Source organism: Bombina bombina, chromosome 2 (genome assembly GCF_027579735.1).
Source record: "Bombina bombina isolate aBomBom1 chromosome 2, aBomBom1.pri, whole genome shotgun sequence".
In the NCBI taxonomy this organism is placed as follows: domain Eukaryota; kingdom Metazoa; phylum Chordata; class Amphibia; order Anura; family Bombinatoridae; genus Bombina; species Bombina bombina.
In genome coordinates, this window is record NC_069500.1 from 601290306 (window position 1) to 601305244 (window position 14939).

Genomic DNA, 14939 nt, shown 5'->3' on the forward strand with positions numbered 1-14939 from the left:
AAAGTACAGATCAAGAGCTACAGAGAACTGCTGGCCCCAAGTGGAAAGTGCAGATGATCCAATAACCACTATGACAACCTAAGAGGAATTTCAGTAGGATAAAGAAATTATACAGAAATAAAATGTAATCATCTATAAAAAACAGAAAAGAACAAGCAGAGAGACAAAAAGCTGTACAAGTAAATGTGGCAAAAGGTCAGGACCCCAAGTGTTTGATGTGAAGCAATAAAAAAAAAAGCGTGGTGTCAGTTATAATGAAAAAGACTAACCTGTAAACAATTGCATACTAATGGACAATTTTTAAGAAAAAAAAGTTAGCATACTCATATATTTGTTCTGGCTAGATAACAGTGTCTAAGACTTGGACACAGAGAATGTAAAAACTACTGTGGTTGGTGGAAGGAAATTTACAATACAATTATCTTTTCAATTGGTCTAAATTAGTTTTGTCAAATGTACTTCAGAAAGTAAATAGATATCTGCTATGAAGCAAAGGAAGAGAAAAATATACTTAGGTTAGACAACAATGTGTTAATCTGTTCTAATAACATTCAGACTCTGCTGATATGTTAACCTACTGGAAGACTAAAGTAAAATATTATAATTCCAAGGTGTTTACTGTCCCTTTGAGCAAAAACAAAAACTTACCACCCATGGTCTTTTCCTTTCAAGCATCTCGATCTTATCAAGGTGACGCTTTCTTTCATAATACCTTTCAACATCCTGCTTGTATCGTTCGTTCCGCTGTTTCTGTTTTTCTAAGAACTCTTCTTTATTCTTACATGAATTCTGTTAATTATAAGCAAGGACATTTGTTATTTTAGTTATTTTCTTAAAACCCTTGTAGAACAATTTTACACAAAAAATACTATTTGCAGTGAGGGAGATTGAGCAATGTTATAAAATATAACAGTATTGTATTAAAAATGATGAAACATACACACTAAAGCAATAAAAGCGGACATTCCACAAATAAGAATATACCTCAAGTTCCTTTTCTTTTTCCCTGCAGTTTTTTAAATCACAATGGAACTTGTACATCTCTGGTGGACCAATTGATTTTTCTGTTGCCTCAAGAAGTTCAATTTTTGATAACTTTGCAAATTCACCAACTTTGTCCTTAAAAAAAAAAAAAAAAAAAAAAAAAAAAAAAGGAAGAAGTAGATGTAGATCCCTTGTAAAAATGTTTAAATATAGTAAAAACTGGTACAAGATAACTAGAAAAGAACTGATGTGATCATTTAAACATCACTGCATATAACCCCTAGTTATAAGGCTCTGCATACTATAAGCTCTAAACAAATGTACCCATAATAAAAAGGTTTTGTAACCTAGCTACACAGTAACATTATGTTTATTTTATACCACAGACACATAAATGCAAAACCATACAAAACTCATTTTGAAACCATGTAGTACCTGGGGAAGGAACTGGCAGAGATTTCCCACTTGAATATTCAAAGCAGCAACCTGCTCTTCTACCATTTTAAGAGATGCACTTTTGTTGTTTATAGACCATGCAGACTGATTGTTTGCAACATGGATTTCCCGTGTAATGATCAGATTTCCAGAGGGTCTGTACCTATAAAAACGATAAGGTTTACAGAAACGCAAGTGTAATATTCTACCCTGTATGAAAGATAAAAACAATACATTGCACTGATTTTGCCTAACTAAACTCCATTTGACTTATATGCCCACAGAAAATCAAGTTAATATTATTATGGTAAGTTTAAGTACACTCATAACTCCTAATTTCATATATAGGGATAGCAGATCTTAGGTTTATTTTAAAAAATCTCTTGAGAAGGTAATTTGCATAGAGAGGTTGTGTGTGAAAATATTTACCATTTTACTAAAGGGGACAAAATAAATATTACAGGGTGGGGAAATGCTTAAAGGGACATTAAGAAGCTGTGCACAACTGCAAAAGAACAGGAATGACTATGTTATTGCATGGATAATAAAGGGATTACCTATCTTTTAAAACAATAAAAATCCTGGTGTTGACTGTCCCTTTAAGCTCTAAGATAGAGGCGCCGAGTATGAAGGTGCGGCTCTTCAGTATCTGGCACCTTTACATTATTAAAACAAAACAGAAGAACTGATTTATAAAGAGCTGCAGGAATGCAATAACATAGTAAGCAATTACTATTCTTTTGTAGTTGTGCACAACATTTTAATGTCCCTTTAAAAGGGACATGCAACTCAATTTATCTTTCATGATTCAGAGCATGCAATTTTAAACAACTTTTTAATTTTCTTCAATAATCACATTTTCTTCATTCTCTAGGTATCTTTTGTTGAAAAGAAGGGAAGTAAGCTCAGGAGCCCTGTGTGGCAGCAGTTTTGCAAGAATGTTATAAAAATATATCAGCAAGAGCACTAGATGGCAGCACTATTTGCCTGCAATGTTGAGCGCTAGGCACCTACCTATGTATCTCCTCAACAAAGAAAAAAACAGGAACAAAGCAAATTTGATAATATAAATAAATTGGAAATCTGTTGAAAACTGTATGCACTGTCTAAATCACAAAATTATTATTTGGGTTTTATATCCTTTAGAAATTCTATCAAGTGAATACAGACTATTAAGTATGTTTGGTCACGTAAAGTTAAAAAATTAATATAATAAAATATAATAAAATTATATATATATATATATATATATATATATATATATATATATATATATATATATATATATATATATATATATATATATATATATATATATATATATACACATACATATATACATATATACACACACAAGAGTAGATACAGCGCCTATATATCCATTTAAAATATGGGTGGTATATGGGAATATGAATGAGAACTAGAGCTAATTATTAGAAAAATAATCAGTGTGTCACAGACTGCTATTGAATCCGGATGTCTTTTCTTGCAGTAGATTAAGGGAGAGGTTGCAGCTGCACATAGAACTACTGCCAAAGGCTCCACATTTGCTCATGTACAGGATGCTGGTTTCAATCAAACAAGAAGAAAACCATTTTTCAGGGTGACAATGAGGGGCTGAGCATCAAGCAACATAGAATACCTGACCACAGAGAATACCAGTGTATACCAAGACAAAAAAGGTACTCCAAGAGGCTAACTACCAACACAAAGGAAGTACAAGGGATTTATCTACAACCAGAAACATATCCCTGCATACTCCAGGAGGCTTACGAAAACCCAAGAGGCACCACATCTAAATACAAGGAGAAGATTCTACCATCTGTATATACCCCCAGTGCGGCATACTTACCTCATCAGATTGAGGTAATATCTGGTAAGGGTATTACATACCATCTATTTACTGATATCAACTGCTTATGAAGATTTACTACGGACTATATATTGTCTAAAGACTCATATGAACACTGTTTCATAATCTATTCATCATTCTTCAAGTATAATTGATTCTAAAAATCTATCTTTTTTTTTTATTTTTTTTAATATTTTTTTTTTTTTTTTTTTTAATATTCTTTTAATTGCTATTATTTTTCTAATAATTAGCTCTAGTTCTCATTCATATTCCCATATACCACCCATATTTTAAATGGATATATAGGCGCTGTATCTACTCTTGTATACACATTTTTCACTTACTGACTGGGACTTCACATCTCAACCAGTACTTGTCTTATATAGCTGCCACTATACCATACACAATACAGACTAGCGCCAACTATAGAGTACCACTTGTGTCTACCCAGTATACTGAGTGAACACATTTTACTTTCTTCTCTCTCTATATATATATATATTTTTATTAGGGCTGCAACAACTAATCGGTAAGTTTGATCATAAAAATAGCTGTCAACAAATCTCATTATCAATTAGGTGGTCAGCGATTAGTTGGTCAGTTGCACAGTACCAGCTGCTTTAATCTGATGATCTACTGCAACTAAGATTGTGCAAAAAAAATTGAATTTATTTATTTTTTTTATATTCTTTATTTATACATCCAGCACTGAGTAAGGCAACAAATGATACATACAGAAAATTTGTAAAATATGATGACAATAGTTGCAACCAAAGACAGCACTGTATTTTCTTCTATAATTTGTTAACATAGCTACTCCAGACATTACTTGTCTTCCCTCACTTCACATCTAACTTCCTACATCTAGTTCCCCTATTTGATAAGGCAACAGATAACAGTATAGTTTGCATAACATATTAGAGCCGATCAAAAGCTTTCCAAGAGTCTTTGGTGTTTTGTAGCTCTTTACAATCAGCAAGTCATTGCAGCTCTACTATGAATGCGTCTTTCCTTCGAAGTTGGGTGTTATATATCGACAGCTTAATTTCCCCTCCTCCCCATCCATCTCTGCTTCCTATTTCCTCCTGACTTGACCCAGAGCGCCCCCCCAGGGTTCCGTCCCAGCCTCTCATCTTTAGTGTCTCTATTGGTTCGGTACCTTGTTAATTGGAATGTTTAGAAAATGTTCCATTTGCCTCGTAACTGGGCTTCCAGAACAACCTCTGAATTTTTGAGTGGGTACAGTATTTGTCTCTGATGTGTTAAGTCTAAGGTATGAATCAAGGGTTCCCATTTGTTGAGGAAATGTTTAGTTCGTTTTATGATGTCACCCTGTGTGTCTACTTGTTCCCGAATCATTTGCTGTTGTAGTTCTAATTTGAGATGTGTCAGTGTTGGCGGGTCAGGCTCCATCCACTTCTTGAGGATAAGCTTTCTGGCAATCAGTATAACATTATGAACAAATATCATGTGTTTGTTTGTGTCCGATTGTGTGTGGAGGAATATCACTACGTGGATATTTAGGTCTATACTCCCTCCCGTAACTCTCATTGCCCATTTGTGTGCCATGTTCCAGAATCTCGTGAGTTTTGGGCATTGCCAAATCATGTGGAGGATGTTGGGGTTTGAGTGCGTGCATTTTGGGCAAAGTCCCGAAGTCTCAGGGCACCATTTGTGGAACATCTTTGGTGTTATGTAAGCAGTATGTAGTAGTTTTGTATGTGATTCCCTGATGTCATTTGATAATGATGCCTTCCTCACCTTTAAAACACTTTGTTCAATAATTTGGTCCGTGACTGGGTTTGGAGTCCAGGTGCTCCATGTATGTTGAATTTGATCTCTCGTGGTCCTGTTAGTCAGTGTTTGGAGTGCTTTGTATGTATGTGAGATTGAAGTCAGTCCTCCCTTTGTCAGAGTCAGTAGTTTGTATATTTCACAGTTGGTGTCCGGCATGTCACCCGTCGCCAGAATGCTTTGAACATAGTGTCTTGTCTGTAAGAATGCGAAGTGGTGTTTGTAAGGTAGATTAAATTCTATTTGTAATTCGGCAAACGATTTGACTGATTTTTGGTCTGGCGTCAGGACTTGTCTGATAGTAGTCAGTCCCCTTGTTTCCCATTGTCTGAAAGGCGATGTGGTGAAACCCGCTTGAAAATCTGGGTTACCTCGTAGGGGTAGGTATACTGTATTTTTGCATTTTATTTTCAAGGTTCTGCAGATTTTCCGCCATGCTCTTACAGGTTGGAGGAAGATAGTATTGTGCCCTACTGTTCTTTCTAACTGTGTGTGAGTCATGTGTGGGAGCATTTTTAATGACCAAGGAGCAATAAGTTCTGACTCTAGTGTACCATTTGTGAAGACATTTCTGTCCAAGAGCCAATCCATTACATATTTAGCTAAAGCTGCCCAGTTGTAGTACTCTATATTTGGGAGTGCTAGTCCCCCCATCTCTGGTGAGCATGTCATTTTTTTATGTCCTATTCTATGTCTTTTCCCCTTCCATAGAAAGTGAAGTATATCTCTATTCAGTGTTTGTAGGTCTTGTTTATGTAGGAGTTCGGGTAGCATTTGTAATGCATATAGCAGTTTGGGAAACAGGATCATCTTAATTAGCCCTACTCTTCCTGATAGTGTCAGTGGTAGTGGTATCCAATTTAGGAGTGTGCGTCTTAGTTCCTTGATTAGTGGTCTGAAATTAAGTCCATACCACTCTCTGGGGTCTCTAGAGAGGTTAATACCAAGATATTTAAACGAGTTAGTAACAATCTTAAAGTTGTCTTGTAGTGGTTCTGCTGGTGACTTATTCCTTAACCATAGCAGCTCTGACTTATCTTTATTTATGCAGTATCCTGATATTTGGCCGAACTCGGTGATAATGTGCATTAGAATAGGGATATTTCGCCTAGGGTCGCTGGCATATAGGATCATATCATCTGCGAAAAGGGATATGTGGAGGGTTTCTTTGCCTATATTTAACCCTGCTGTGTTTTTCCTAATTTTGGTTGCTAGTGGTTCAAGGGCCAGGTCAAAAAGGAGCGGGGATAGTGGGCATCCCTGTCTTGTGCCTCTCATTAGCGGGAAAGTGTGTGATGGTTCGCCATTAACTAGAATTGCTGCTCGGGGTTCGTCATACAGTGCGTAGGTGGCTGTCATAAAGTCGCCCTGGATCCCAAATTTCCCAAGGGTTGTGAAGAGATGGTCCCACAGTATCTTATCAAACGCTTTTTCGGCATCAACCAATAAAATACAGGCGTCTCCCTCCTTCTGATCTCCCTCCTGTTTTCCTTCCTCCCAGTAGTGTGACAGAACTAGCTGCAATTTTCTCATGTTCTTAACTGAGGATCTCCCTCTAACAAACCCTGTCTGGTCTTCGTGTAGCAAGTCCGGTAATATCCCCGTCAGTCTGTTGGCTAGAATTTTGGTGAACAGTTTGTAGTCTGAGTTGAGTAATGAAATTGGTCTATACGAGGCTGTCAGTAATGGATCTCTGTCTGGTTTGGGGATAACTGTCACATTTGCTTCTGTGAATCTATTTGATAGGTCTGCCCTTCCTTTCATTATGCCATTGAACAATAAGGTGAGTGTCTCCGCCACCTCCTCTCTGATCATTTTATAGAACTCTCCCGGCAGGCCGTCAGGTCCGGGGGTTTTTTCAAGAGGCAAAGCGTCAATAGCCCTAGTGATCTCTAGGGAGTCCACTGGGCCATTTAGGATCTGTAACTGTGTCTCAGTTATTTGAGGGAGGGCCAAGTCCTTCCAAAAGTTTTGCTTCAATGCCTCATCTACTCTCTGTGGGCTATACAGTTTGGAATAGTAGTCTACGAATGTTTTGTGTATATCCTCTTTTTTTGTTAGTATTGTTCCCTGTTTCTGTATGGCTGCAATAGTGTTAGGTTTCCTGGTTAGTTTGGTGATTTTTGCTAGTAATTTACCTGTGCGATTACCATAACGATAGAATTTAGCCTGCATTCGAGTTTGGGCTCTGCCTGCTGTCTGAATAAGGTGGGTGTCTCTGAGGGTCTTGATGTCTTTGTAATGTAATCTGTTTTGGTCTGTCGGGTGTCTGAGGTATTGATTCCTTGCATTTAGGAGTTGGCGGAGAAGTAGTTCACCTCTCTCTCTGCAAATTTTTTTTTTTATTCTGATTGCGTAAGTCGTGATCCCCCCTCTTAGCACCGCTTTTGCCGTTTCCCAAAACAGCGAAATGTCATGCATGTGTTTGTTCAGATCTTTGTAAGCTAACCACTCTCCCACCAAGTGTTTTCGCAAGTTGAGGTCATGATACAGATGCGTAGGGAATCTCCATCCACACATCTTTCTGTGGGGGGCATCGGTAGTTAACACTAGTGTCACTGGTGAGTGGTCTGAAATGGTTATGGGATCTATCTTGATATCTCCTATCCTAGAGGCTAAGTGACTTGAGACTAGGAAATAGTCTATGCGGGAGAGTGTGGTTTTCGATGGATGTGCACATGTGTAATCCCGGGCCTCAGGGTTTCTTTCTCTCCATATATCTGTAAGACCTAGACTATTTTTAAAATTTTTAAGAATCAATGTTTCTCTTCTAGATCCTGTCCATAGCTGTTTGGGTTTTGTGTTGCTAGTGGGGTTACGGAATCTGTCTGCAGGTGTCTGAGGCGCTATATTGTAATCTCCACCCACTATAATGGGTAGGTCTGCAAATTGCAAGAGTTTGCTTTGGAGGTGTATTAAAAATTCTCTCTTCTGTGTCTGGGGGCCATATATACCGCAAAGAATCATGGATAGTGCGTCAATTTTTAGTTTTATAATCAGATATCTACCTTCAACGTCAGAGATCACCTGTAAAATGTCGTAATTCAGTCCCTTTCGAAACAATATTGCAATACCTCTCGCTCTTTTGTTTTCATAGGGTGTGAAGAGTACTTCTCCCACCCATCCCTGTTTAAGTTTTTGATGTTCTATCTGCGATAGATGTGTTTCCTCTAGTATGGCTATGTCGGCCTTTTTTGTGTTTAATTGTCTCAGTATCGCCTTTCTTTTAATGGGTGATGTTATCCCTCCCACATTCCAGGTGGTGATTTTCATTGTGCTACAGTGGGTGTCCTGTGTGTATGGGTGTCACGAATTGTCTGGGTTGTGAGGTGTGAAGTGCTATGTATGAGTGTTGCAATATAGGTTAATAAGCGTTACTTACTGTTTCTTGCAGTGTCCAAAATCTGGCTATTGTCCCCCCTGGGGGAGCGCTCTTAGGTCTGATGGAGTCTATCTATCACTATGATAAACAATAAGCAATCAGGTTAGTGAGTTTTAACTTTTAAACTTTCAAAACCGTTTCTTGAATTTGTGCAAAAGAGACAAATACATGTAATAAACTTCAACAATATGACAGGCAATAAACAGTAACAAAATTTTCCCGTTTCCCATTCCCCCCCCCCCCCCCACTTGTAAAGGATATAGGTTATCATGTCCTTTAGTTTTTAAGAGGCTTTACTCTATACTTCTTGAGGCCTTAAGTAGTGTCTCTTGTTTTCAAAAATCATGTGGCAGAGCGTGGTGGCCCTGTTGGATTATTATTTCTTAGTGTTTAAAGTGCTCTATATTTCTTCTTCTATGATCCTGACAGCAATTCTCATCTTCCTGAGATAGAGGGGCGGTTTTCTTGATCTTGTGTTTGTCGCTGTTCACTCTCTCTCTGCAGGTGTAGCTTGAGCTGTTGTGGTGACTCAAAGAACAGAGGACCATTGGTTGTGTGCAGCCGTAATCTCGCTGGATATAGCAGGGCTGCAGGCCTGCCTTGCTCGATGAGTTGTTTGCAATAAGGTGTAAATTCTTTTCTTCTGGCTGCTACTGTTGCAGAATAGTCCTGGAACAAATATAATTTTCTGCCTTCAAATTCCAGCGACGGGACTTTTCTGTAGGCTTGAAGAATTGCTATTTTTGTTTTAAAGTTGAGATACTTCACCATAACTTGTCTCGATTGTTGGGTGTTTTCCTCCTGTTTTCGCGGGTCGCCAACTCTGTGGGCCCTCTCTACTGTGCATGGAAGACATGACTGAGGAATGTGCAACAACTTTGGCAGGGCGTTTTCTGCAAAATCTATGAGTTGTGATCCTGGGAGAGACTCTGGAATTCCTACAACCCGTAGGTTGTTTCTTCTGGACCTGTTCTCCAGGTCGTCGATTTTGGCCCATAGCCTATAATTCTGCTGTTGCAGTGTTTGAATATTGGTCTCAGCTTCTCTATGGCGAGTCTCTCCCTCTGCCACCCTTTGTTCCACTTGAGTGAGTCTGCCATTAAAAGATTTTACTTCTGTTGTAAGAGAATCCATCCCTGTTTGTAACTGCTCAATTTTCGGTAAGAACAGGGCAGAGATCTGTGAGACAATTGGGTGGGTGTCCATAGGAATAGAGTTCGGCATATCCTCTGCCTCTACAGGTGTCTGTGTCGTCTCCATTTGATTTCTTTTCTTGTCAGCATTCTTAAGTCTGCTAGCCATTGTTCCTGTCTTTTTGTTATAGGAGTTATAGTATTTTTGCATGCAGCTTTAAAAGTCCCAGCTAGTGCTGCCCTATATGGTGTGTTTTTATATTTGGTTCACTACAAATTCGCAGCTTCTGTCTGTTTCCTTTCAGATCATAGAATGATGTCAAACTTAAGGCCAGTGATATGTTTGATAAGCGGTGGGTGGGCAGGGGGGGGCTAGGCCCGAGCCCTCTAGCCCTGCATGATGTATTAGTTACAGTTGATGTTTGAAAAAGGGGTTAATGGTTCTAGTGGTTTTAGGTTTTAGCCACCAGGACTCCCAATGTAGCCTTTTCAAAGTGTGCCCTAATTCCAGGGCTGAAGTGAGAGCCAGTTTCAAGGAGCAGGTTTTCTTAAAGTTGTGGCCTGTCTTTCAATGTCTGAGAGAGCATGCAGCATGTGTAGTTTTATGCCCTTTTCCCTGCGTGACTGTTTTCTTTACCCCCTGTGACTTAGTTTTTGTTCCCTGTGATTCTGCAGTTTATGTGATTTTATGCAGGGCTTTTCCCTTTGCTGTGCGAGTGTGGTATGTAGAGAGTGAATGTCAGCACTTTTCACTGCAGTTTTTCGCAGTTAATCTGGCTCTCACTTCACTCTCAGGTGAGCTGTGGCCTTTATTGTGCTGCGTGTTTAATAGTGGAGGTCCGGCAGCAGATTGGCAAAATGGCGGCGTTCCCGCCGTTATCTGGATCTTCCCTCCCGGCCCCTCGGATGCTTTAAAAATGTGTTCAGGGGTCTTACCGGGCACTTGAGGTCTTGGCACTTGTCCCCTGCTTGGTGTTTGGGAGTCGTGTGGAGTCCGACTTTGTCCGGTAACTTTGCGGCTGCAGCCGCAGCTTGTCCCTACTACGTCTGTCTGGCGGCTTTTGCGGCGGGGGAATCCGATGACTGATTCCTTGCTGAAGTGTCTCCGGGCAGTTGTGGTTTCCCCTGCCAAGGATTTCAGCGTATTTTAGGGGCACTTGTGAGGCTTTTCGCCAAGTTAGGGGCTGTAAGCAGCGGAGCTCCTTTCCCTGCTTCCACCCTCTGTGCCCTCCCACCGGAAGTCGAATTTATTTATTTTTTTAATCGTTTTTCTATCCGATTAATCTGACAATAATCATCCGATTAATCGGATAGAAAAAATAAAAAAAAATAAAAATGTTTGCACAATACCATGTGCAGGAGTTCATCGGATTGAAGCAGCTGGTGCTGTGCAATTAACCAACTAATCGCTGACCACCTAATTGATAATGAGATTCTTTGACAACTATTTTTATGATCAATCTTGCCGATTAGTTGTTGCAGCCCTATTATATATAAATAAATAATACACATATCTCCATAAAATTCGGAGAAAAACACAAATTAAGCATCTTAAAAACCATCTTCAGTTCCTATATTGTTCTCTGAATCTGATTCACTACAGTGTTATATAAATAAAAAAGTGGACTACATTCTTACAGTTCTAATTCAACAAAGCCTTTCTGGCACCCACGTTTCACAAAGAATCCAACCTATATAAAGAAAAAAAAGAAAAATAAATGTTATGATTCAATATGATATGCAGGAGCTTCTTTGAGGTGCAGCAAAAGATGCAATTAAAACTTTTTGTAAAACGTGTGTGTCTGCTCAGTTTATTCCTATTAACTGTAGTGGGGGGGGGGGGGGCTTAAAGGGACAGTATACACCAATTTTCATATAACTGCATGTAATAGACACTCCTATAAAGAATAATATGGACAGATACTGATCTAAAAATCCAATATAAAGCCTTTTAAAACTTACTCAGAAGCTCCCAGTTTAGCACTGTTTAAAAAGGTTAGTCTGGGACATCCACTGAAATGGGCTGGACATCAAAAAGACCAGACACTCCCACTCATCTGCATATGAAAAGACTATTTACACAAACAGGAGAAAGCTGGAGTAGGTATACATCAGTATACTTCTAAAACTTTGGGGCTGGGTTAGGAGTCAGTGTAATGTTATTTAAAAATAAGCAAAACTAAACTTTTTTTTTTTTTTTTTTTTTTTTTTTTTTACAAAAAACCCTGTATAGGCTATATAAATGGACCATCTACAAAATATTTATGCAAAGAAAAATATATATAGTGTATAATGTCCCTTTAAAAAGCTAAAAAAAAAAAAAAAAAAAATCAAGGGTGGTAGCTAATTATATTCAACTAATAATTTTTTTTTAATTTTATTTAGGTTGGGCAAGTTAAAGTGATGTTATGGTCAAAAATGATCTTTTTTGCATTGTACTGGTTACTTATAACAAAATTATGTTCAAATACCTTCCATTGCGCTTCTATTACCGCTCACTTGATATTCCTGCTGTAAAGTGGGGGTATTTCCAAACCCACTGTGAGGCTAATTTGCATTACCCAATCACAGTGGGCAACCTGCGTTCTACATTCCCTACAGTTCCGGGTATTTCTTTACAGGCCACACATGCGCTCTACTATGCTCTAATCTAACGCATGAGCTTTCTGATCGGAGTTCCCTCTTCAGCGTCACTGCTCTGGCAGTCACGTGACCGCAGTTAGTCCAGATCAGAGTCGGAAGCTAGCAGTGGGTATATAATTGCTAGTATAGCGCAGAGACAATTTGCTATGCGCATGTGGCTACGTGCTCAGAAGACCTGGCAAAAAAATCTTCATCTTTTGCAGTGCTAATGCGTAATATGCCGAATAGAAATGCGCATGCATTGTGGGAGAGTGAATTTATGGTAAAATATTAATAATAGATGGGCGTTTAAAAAAAACTGAGACGGACAGCCCTTTCTGATGGGCTGGTAATGGACATGTCACATTAGTAAAACAAAGTTTTAAACCATCTTAGAAGATTCGGTTTCTTCAAATAGTAAGTTCACATTTATTGTTTAACCATTTAGGAACGATATGCATGTTAACAACTGCCATTTTTAAGTAGAATTTACCAATTCTTTAATTTCCACAGTTTTTTCAAAGTTTGAACCCACCTCAGCTGCAGCACACTAAACACTTGTTGAGTGTGAACCGATTCACTACTAGGTTTGTGAATCAATTTCAGTTCTAATAATAAGAAAATAATATACAGACCTAAATAAAAATCTCAAAGTGTTTACTGTCCCTTTAGGGGTATGAAACCCAAATTTTTTTCTTTCAAGAATTAAGATAAAGCACGTCATTTTAAGCAACTTTCTAACCAACTCCATTGGTTCAGCACCCTGGGTAGAGCTTGCTGATTGGTGGCTACAGTTATCGTTCGGGTGGTGTGTATTGTGCCTATGGACAATGTATGTGTCGTATAAGCCCCTGCTGACTGTCTGAGATGCTGTGGTGTTTGAATACTGGTGCACAGGCCCTCCCAGCATATGTGCATATGCCACTGAAAAAAACAGTAATAACTTTTACTAGAAACATTTTTGCTAATGGAAGTATATTCCATTTAGTTCCCTTTAAAATACATTTGTCAACCCCTGAATTAATGTACATTTGTCCACCATAGCTAATAAGTTTAAATATAATGCTAAAGTTTATAAAAAAAAAACTAAAACAAAAGACTAAAGTAAAATGAGAATGACAACATTCTGTAATGAAACTGAAAGACAAAAAACACATTTACCTTATCTGCTCGCCCAATAAAAGACGTCTTCCCAGCCAATCCGAGGCAGAGAGCACAAACAATGCTCGATTTTCCTGTCCCATTAGCACCAACAATCATGTTTAAGTGCGGACCAGGGAAAACCTCACACGTGTCATATGTCCTTAAATAAAAAGCAAACAGAACACATCAAATTAATTTAAAACATTTAATAAGATGCAAAGTCAGCACAGTGAAATATTTTCTCATATCTATCAATCCAATCATCCCTAATACAATCAGTATAATGAAAACAAGCAAAGGAAATTATGTGCAAAATATTTTGATTTATTTTTCATTATTTATTCTATCTACTTTTCGTTCCCTCCCCAGAGACTAGAGTGCACCAGTTTATCTGACCTGTAACATGCTATAATGATATTGCTTAGACCAACATAGGAACGCATTTACATCTGGCCTCTGACTGGCCAAAGAAAAAGGAGACAAGACAAACATGCTCAAATTGGATTTAAATGGGTATATAGCACACCATGATTTAACATGTTTGTTTGTTTTTTAACCTTCATTTTTGTGCAAGCAGACGTGGTACAGCCATTAGATAACATACAAACTGCCCAATATTCACTAAGCAAAGTGTTATCCCAGTATGTTACATCAGTGTTTTTGACGCCTTAACCCCTTGCACCAAATGGATGTAGGTACTTTGGCCAGTGTACAGTGTTGAAATAGTACCTACGTCCACCACAGAAGTGCATGTTGTGGTCCCCACTGTCAACTGCTGCAACCAGGAGACAGAAGGCATCTGCTTTCATATTAAAGGGGAGCACTGGTCATGCCATATTTTTTATCCTGTCTGCGTCACTCTCTGGAACAATCTTCTATTGGTGTCAGTGGGAGCGAAGCAGGTGGGCAGCACAGTGCAGGAGGAGAGAGAGGGAGGGGTGTGGTTCCCTAAACTACGGCAAACATTTTGGAAAGGACGGGTCCCTACACTACAGAAAATCATTTGGGAGGGGGAGGTGGAACCCTAAACTACAAAAAAGTAACTGCTTGGAGGGGGAGGGGATGTCTACACTACAGAAATATTTATAGAATAATAATCTAAAATAAAACTCATAATTTGTTACGGACAGACTGGCTGGCAGTAACAAACATGGTGGGGGACAGTAAAAGGGGGAAGGGTGTAAGGAAGCTGCTGGGGGGCAGGGTCTGGGAAGTGATCCCTACACTACATACATTTTTGAGGTAGAAAAAATAAAAATAAATAAAAAAGGGTCCTAGACTATGAGAGCTGTTTGGGTAGGAAACATGGGGTGGGAGGGAAATCCATACATTACAGGAAAATGTAAGCTTAACTCCTTCACTGCCAGAAATTTCAGAAATGTGGTGCTCAGCTGCAATTAGCAGCCTTCTAATTGCCAAAAACCAATGGCAAATCCATTCATGTCTGCCGTTTCTGAAAAAAGGCTATCCCAGAAAAGCTTTTACAAACATTTTTCCTATGACTGCAGTAGCTGTGAGTAAATAGTTTCAGTGAGGAAAGTTTGTGAAAAAGTTAATGTTTTATATGATCATGTTTGGTGGCAAATAGGGGCAT

The 14939-nt window shown here is 38.7% G+C and overlaps 1 protein-coding gene across 1 annotated transcript in view; it reads right to left on the minus strand.

Annotated features, from left to right (window-relative positions):
• The window catches only part of SMC5 (structural maintenance of chromosomes 5), a 515710-nt gene that overhangs the window by 497322 nt on the left and 3449 nt on the right, over positions 1-14939 (minus strand). The window contains exons 2-6 of the mRNA XM_053702514.1: positions 13364-13505; positions 11219-11271; positions 1420-1582; positions 985-1119; positions 649-789 (exon numbers count right to left, since the gene is read on the minus strand). Coding sequence (XP_053558489.1) covers positions 649-789; positions 985-1119; positions 1420-1582; positions 11219-11271; positions 13364-13505 — 634 coding nt within the window. The remainder of the gene's footprint in view (positions 1-648; positions 790-984; positions 1120-1419; positions 1583-11218; positions 11272-13363; positions 13506-14939) is intronic.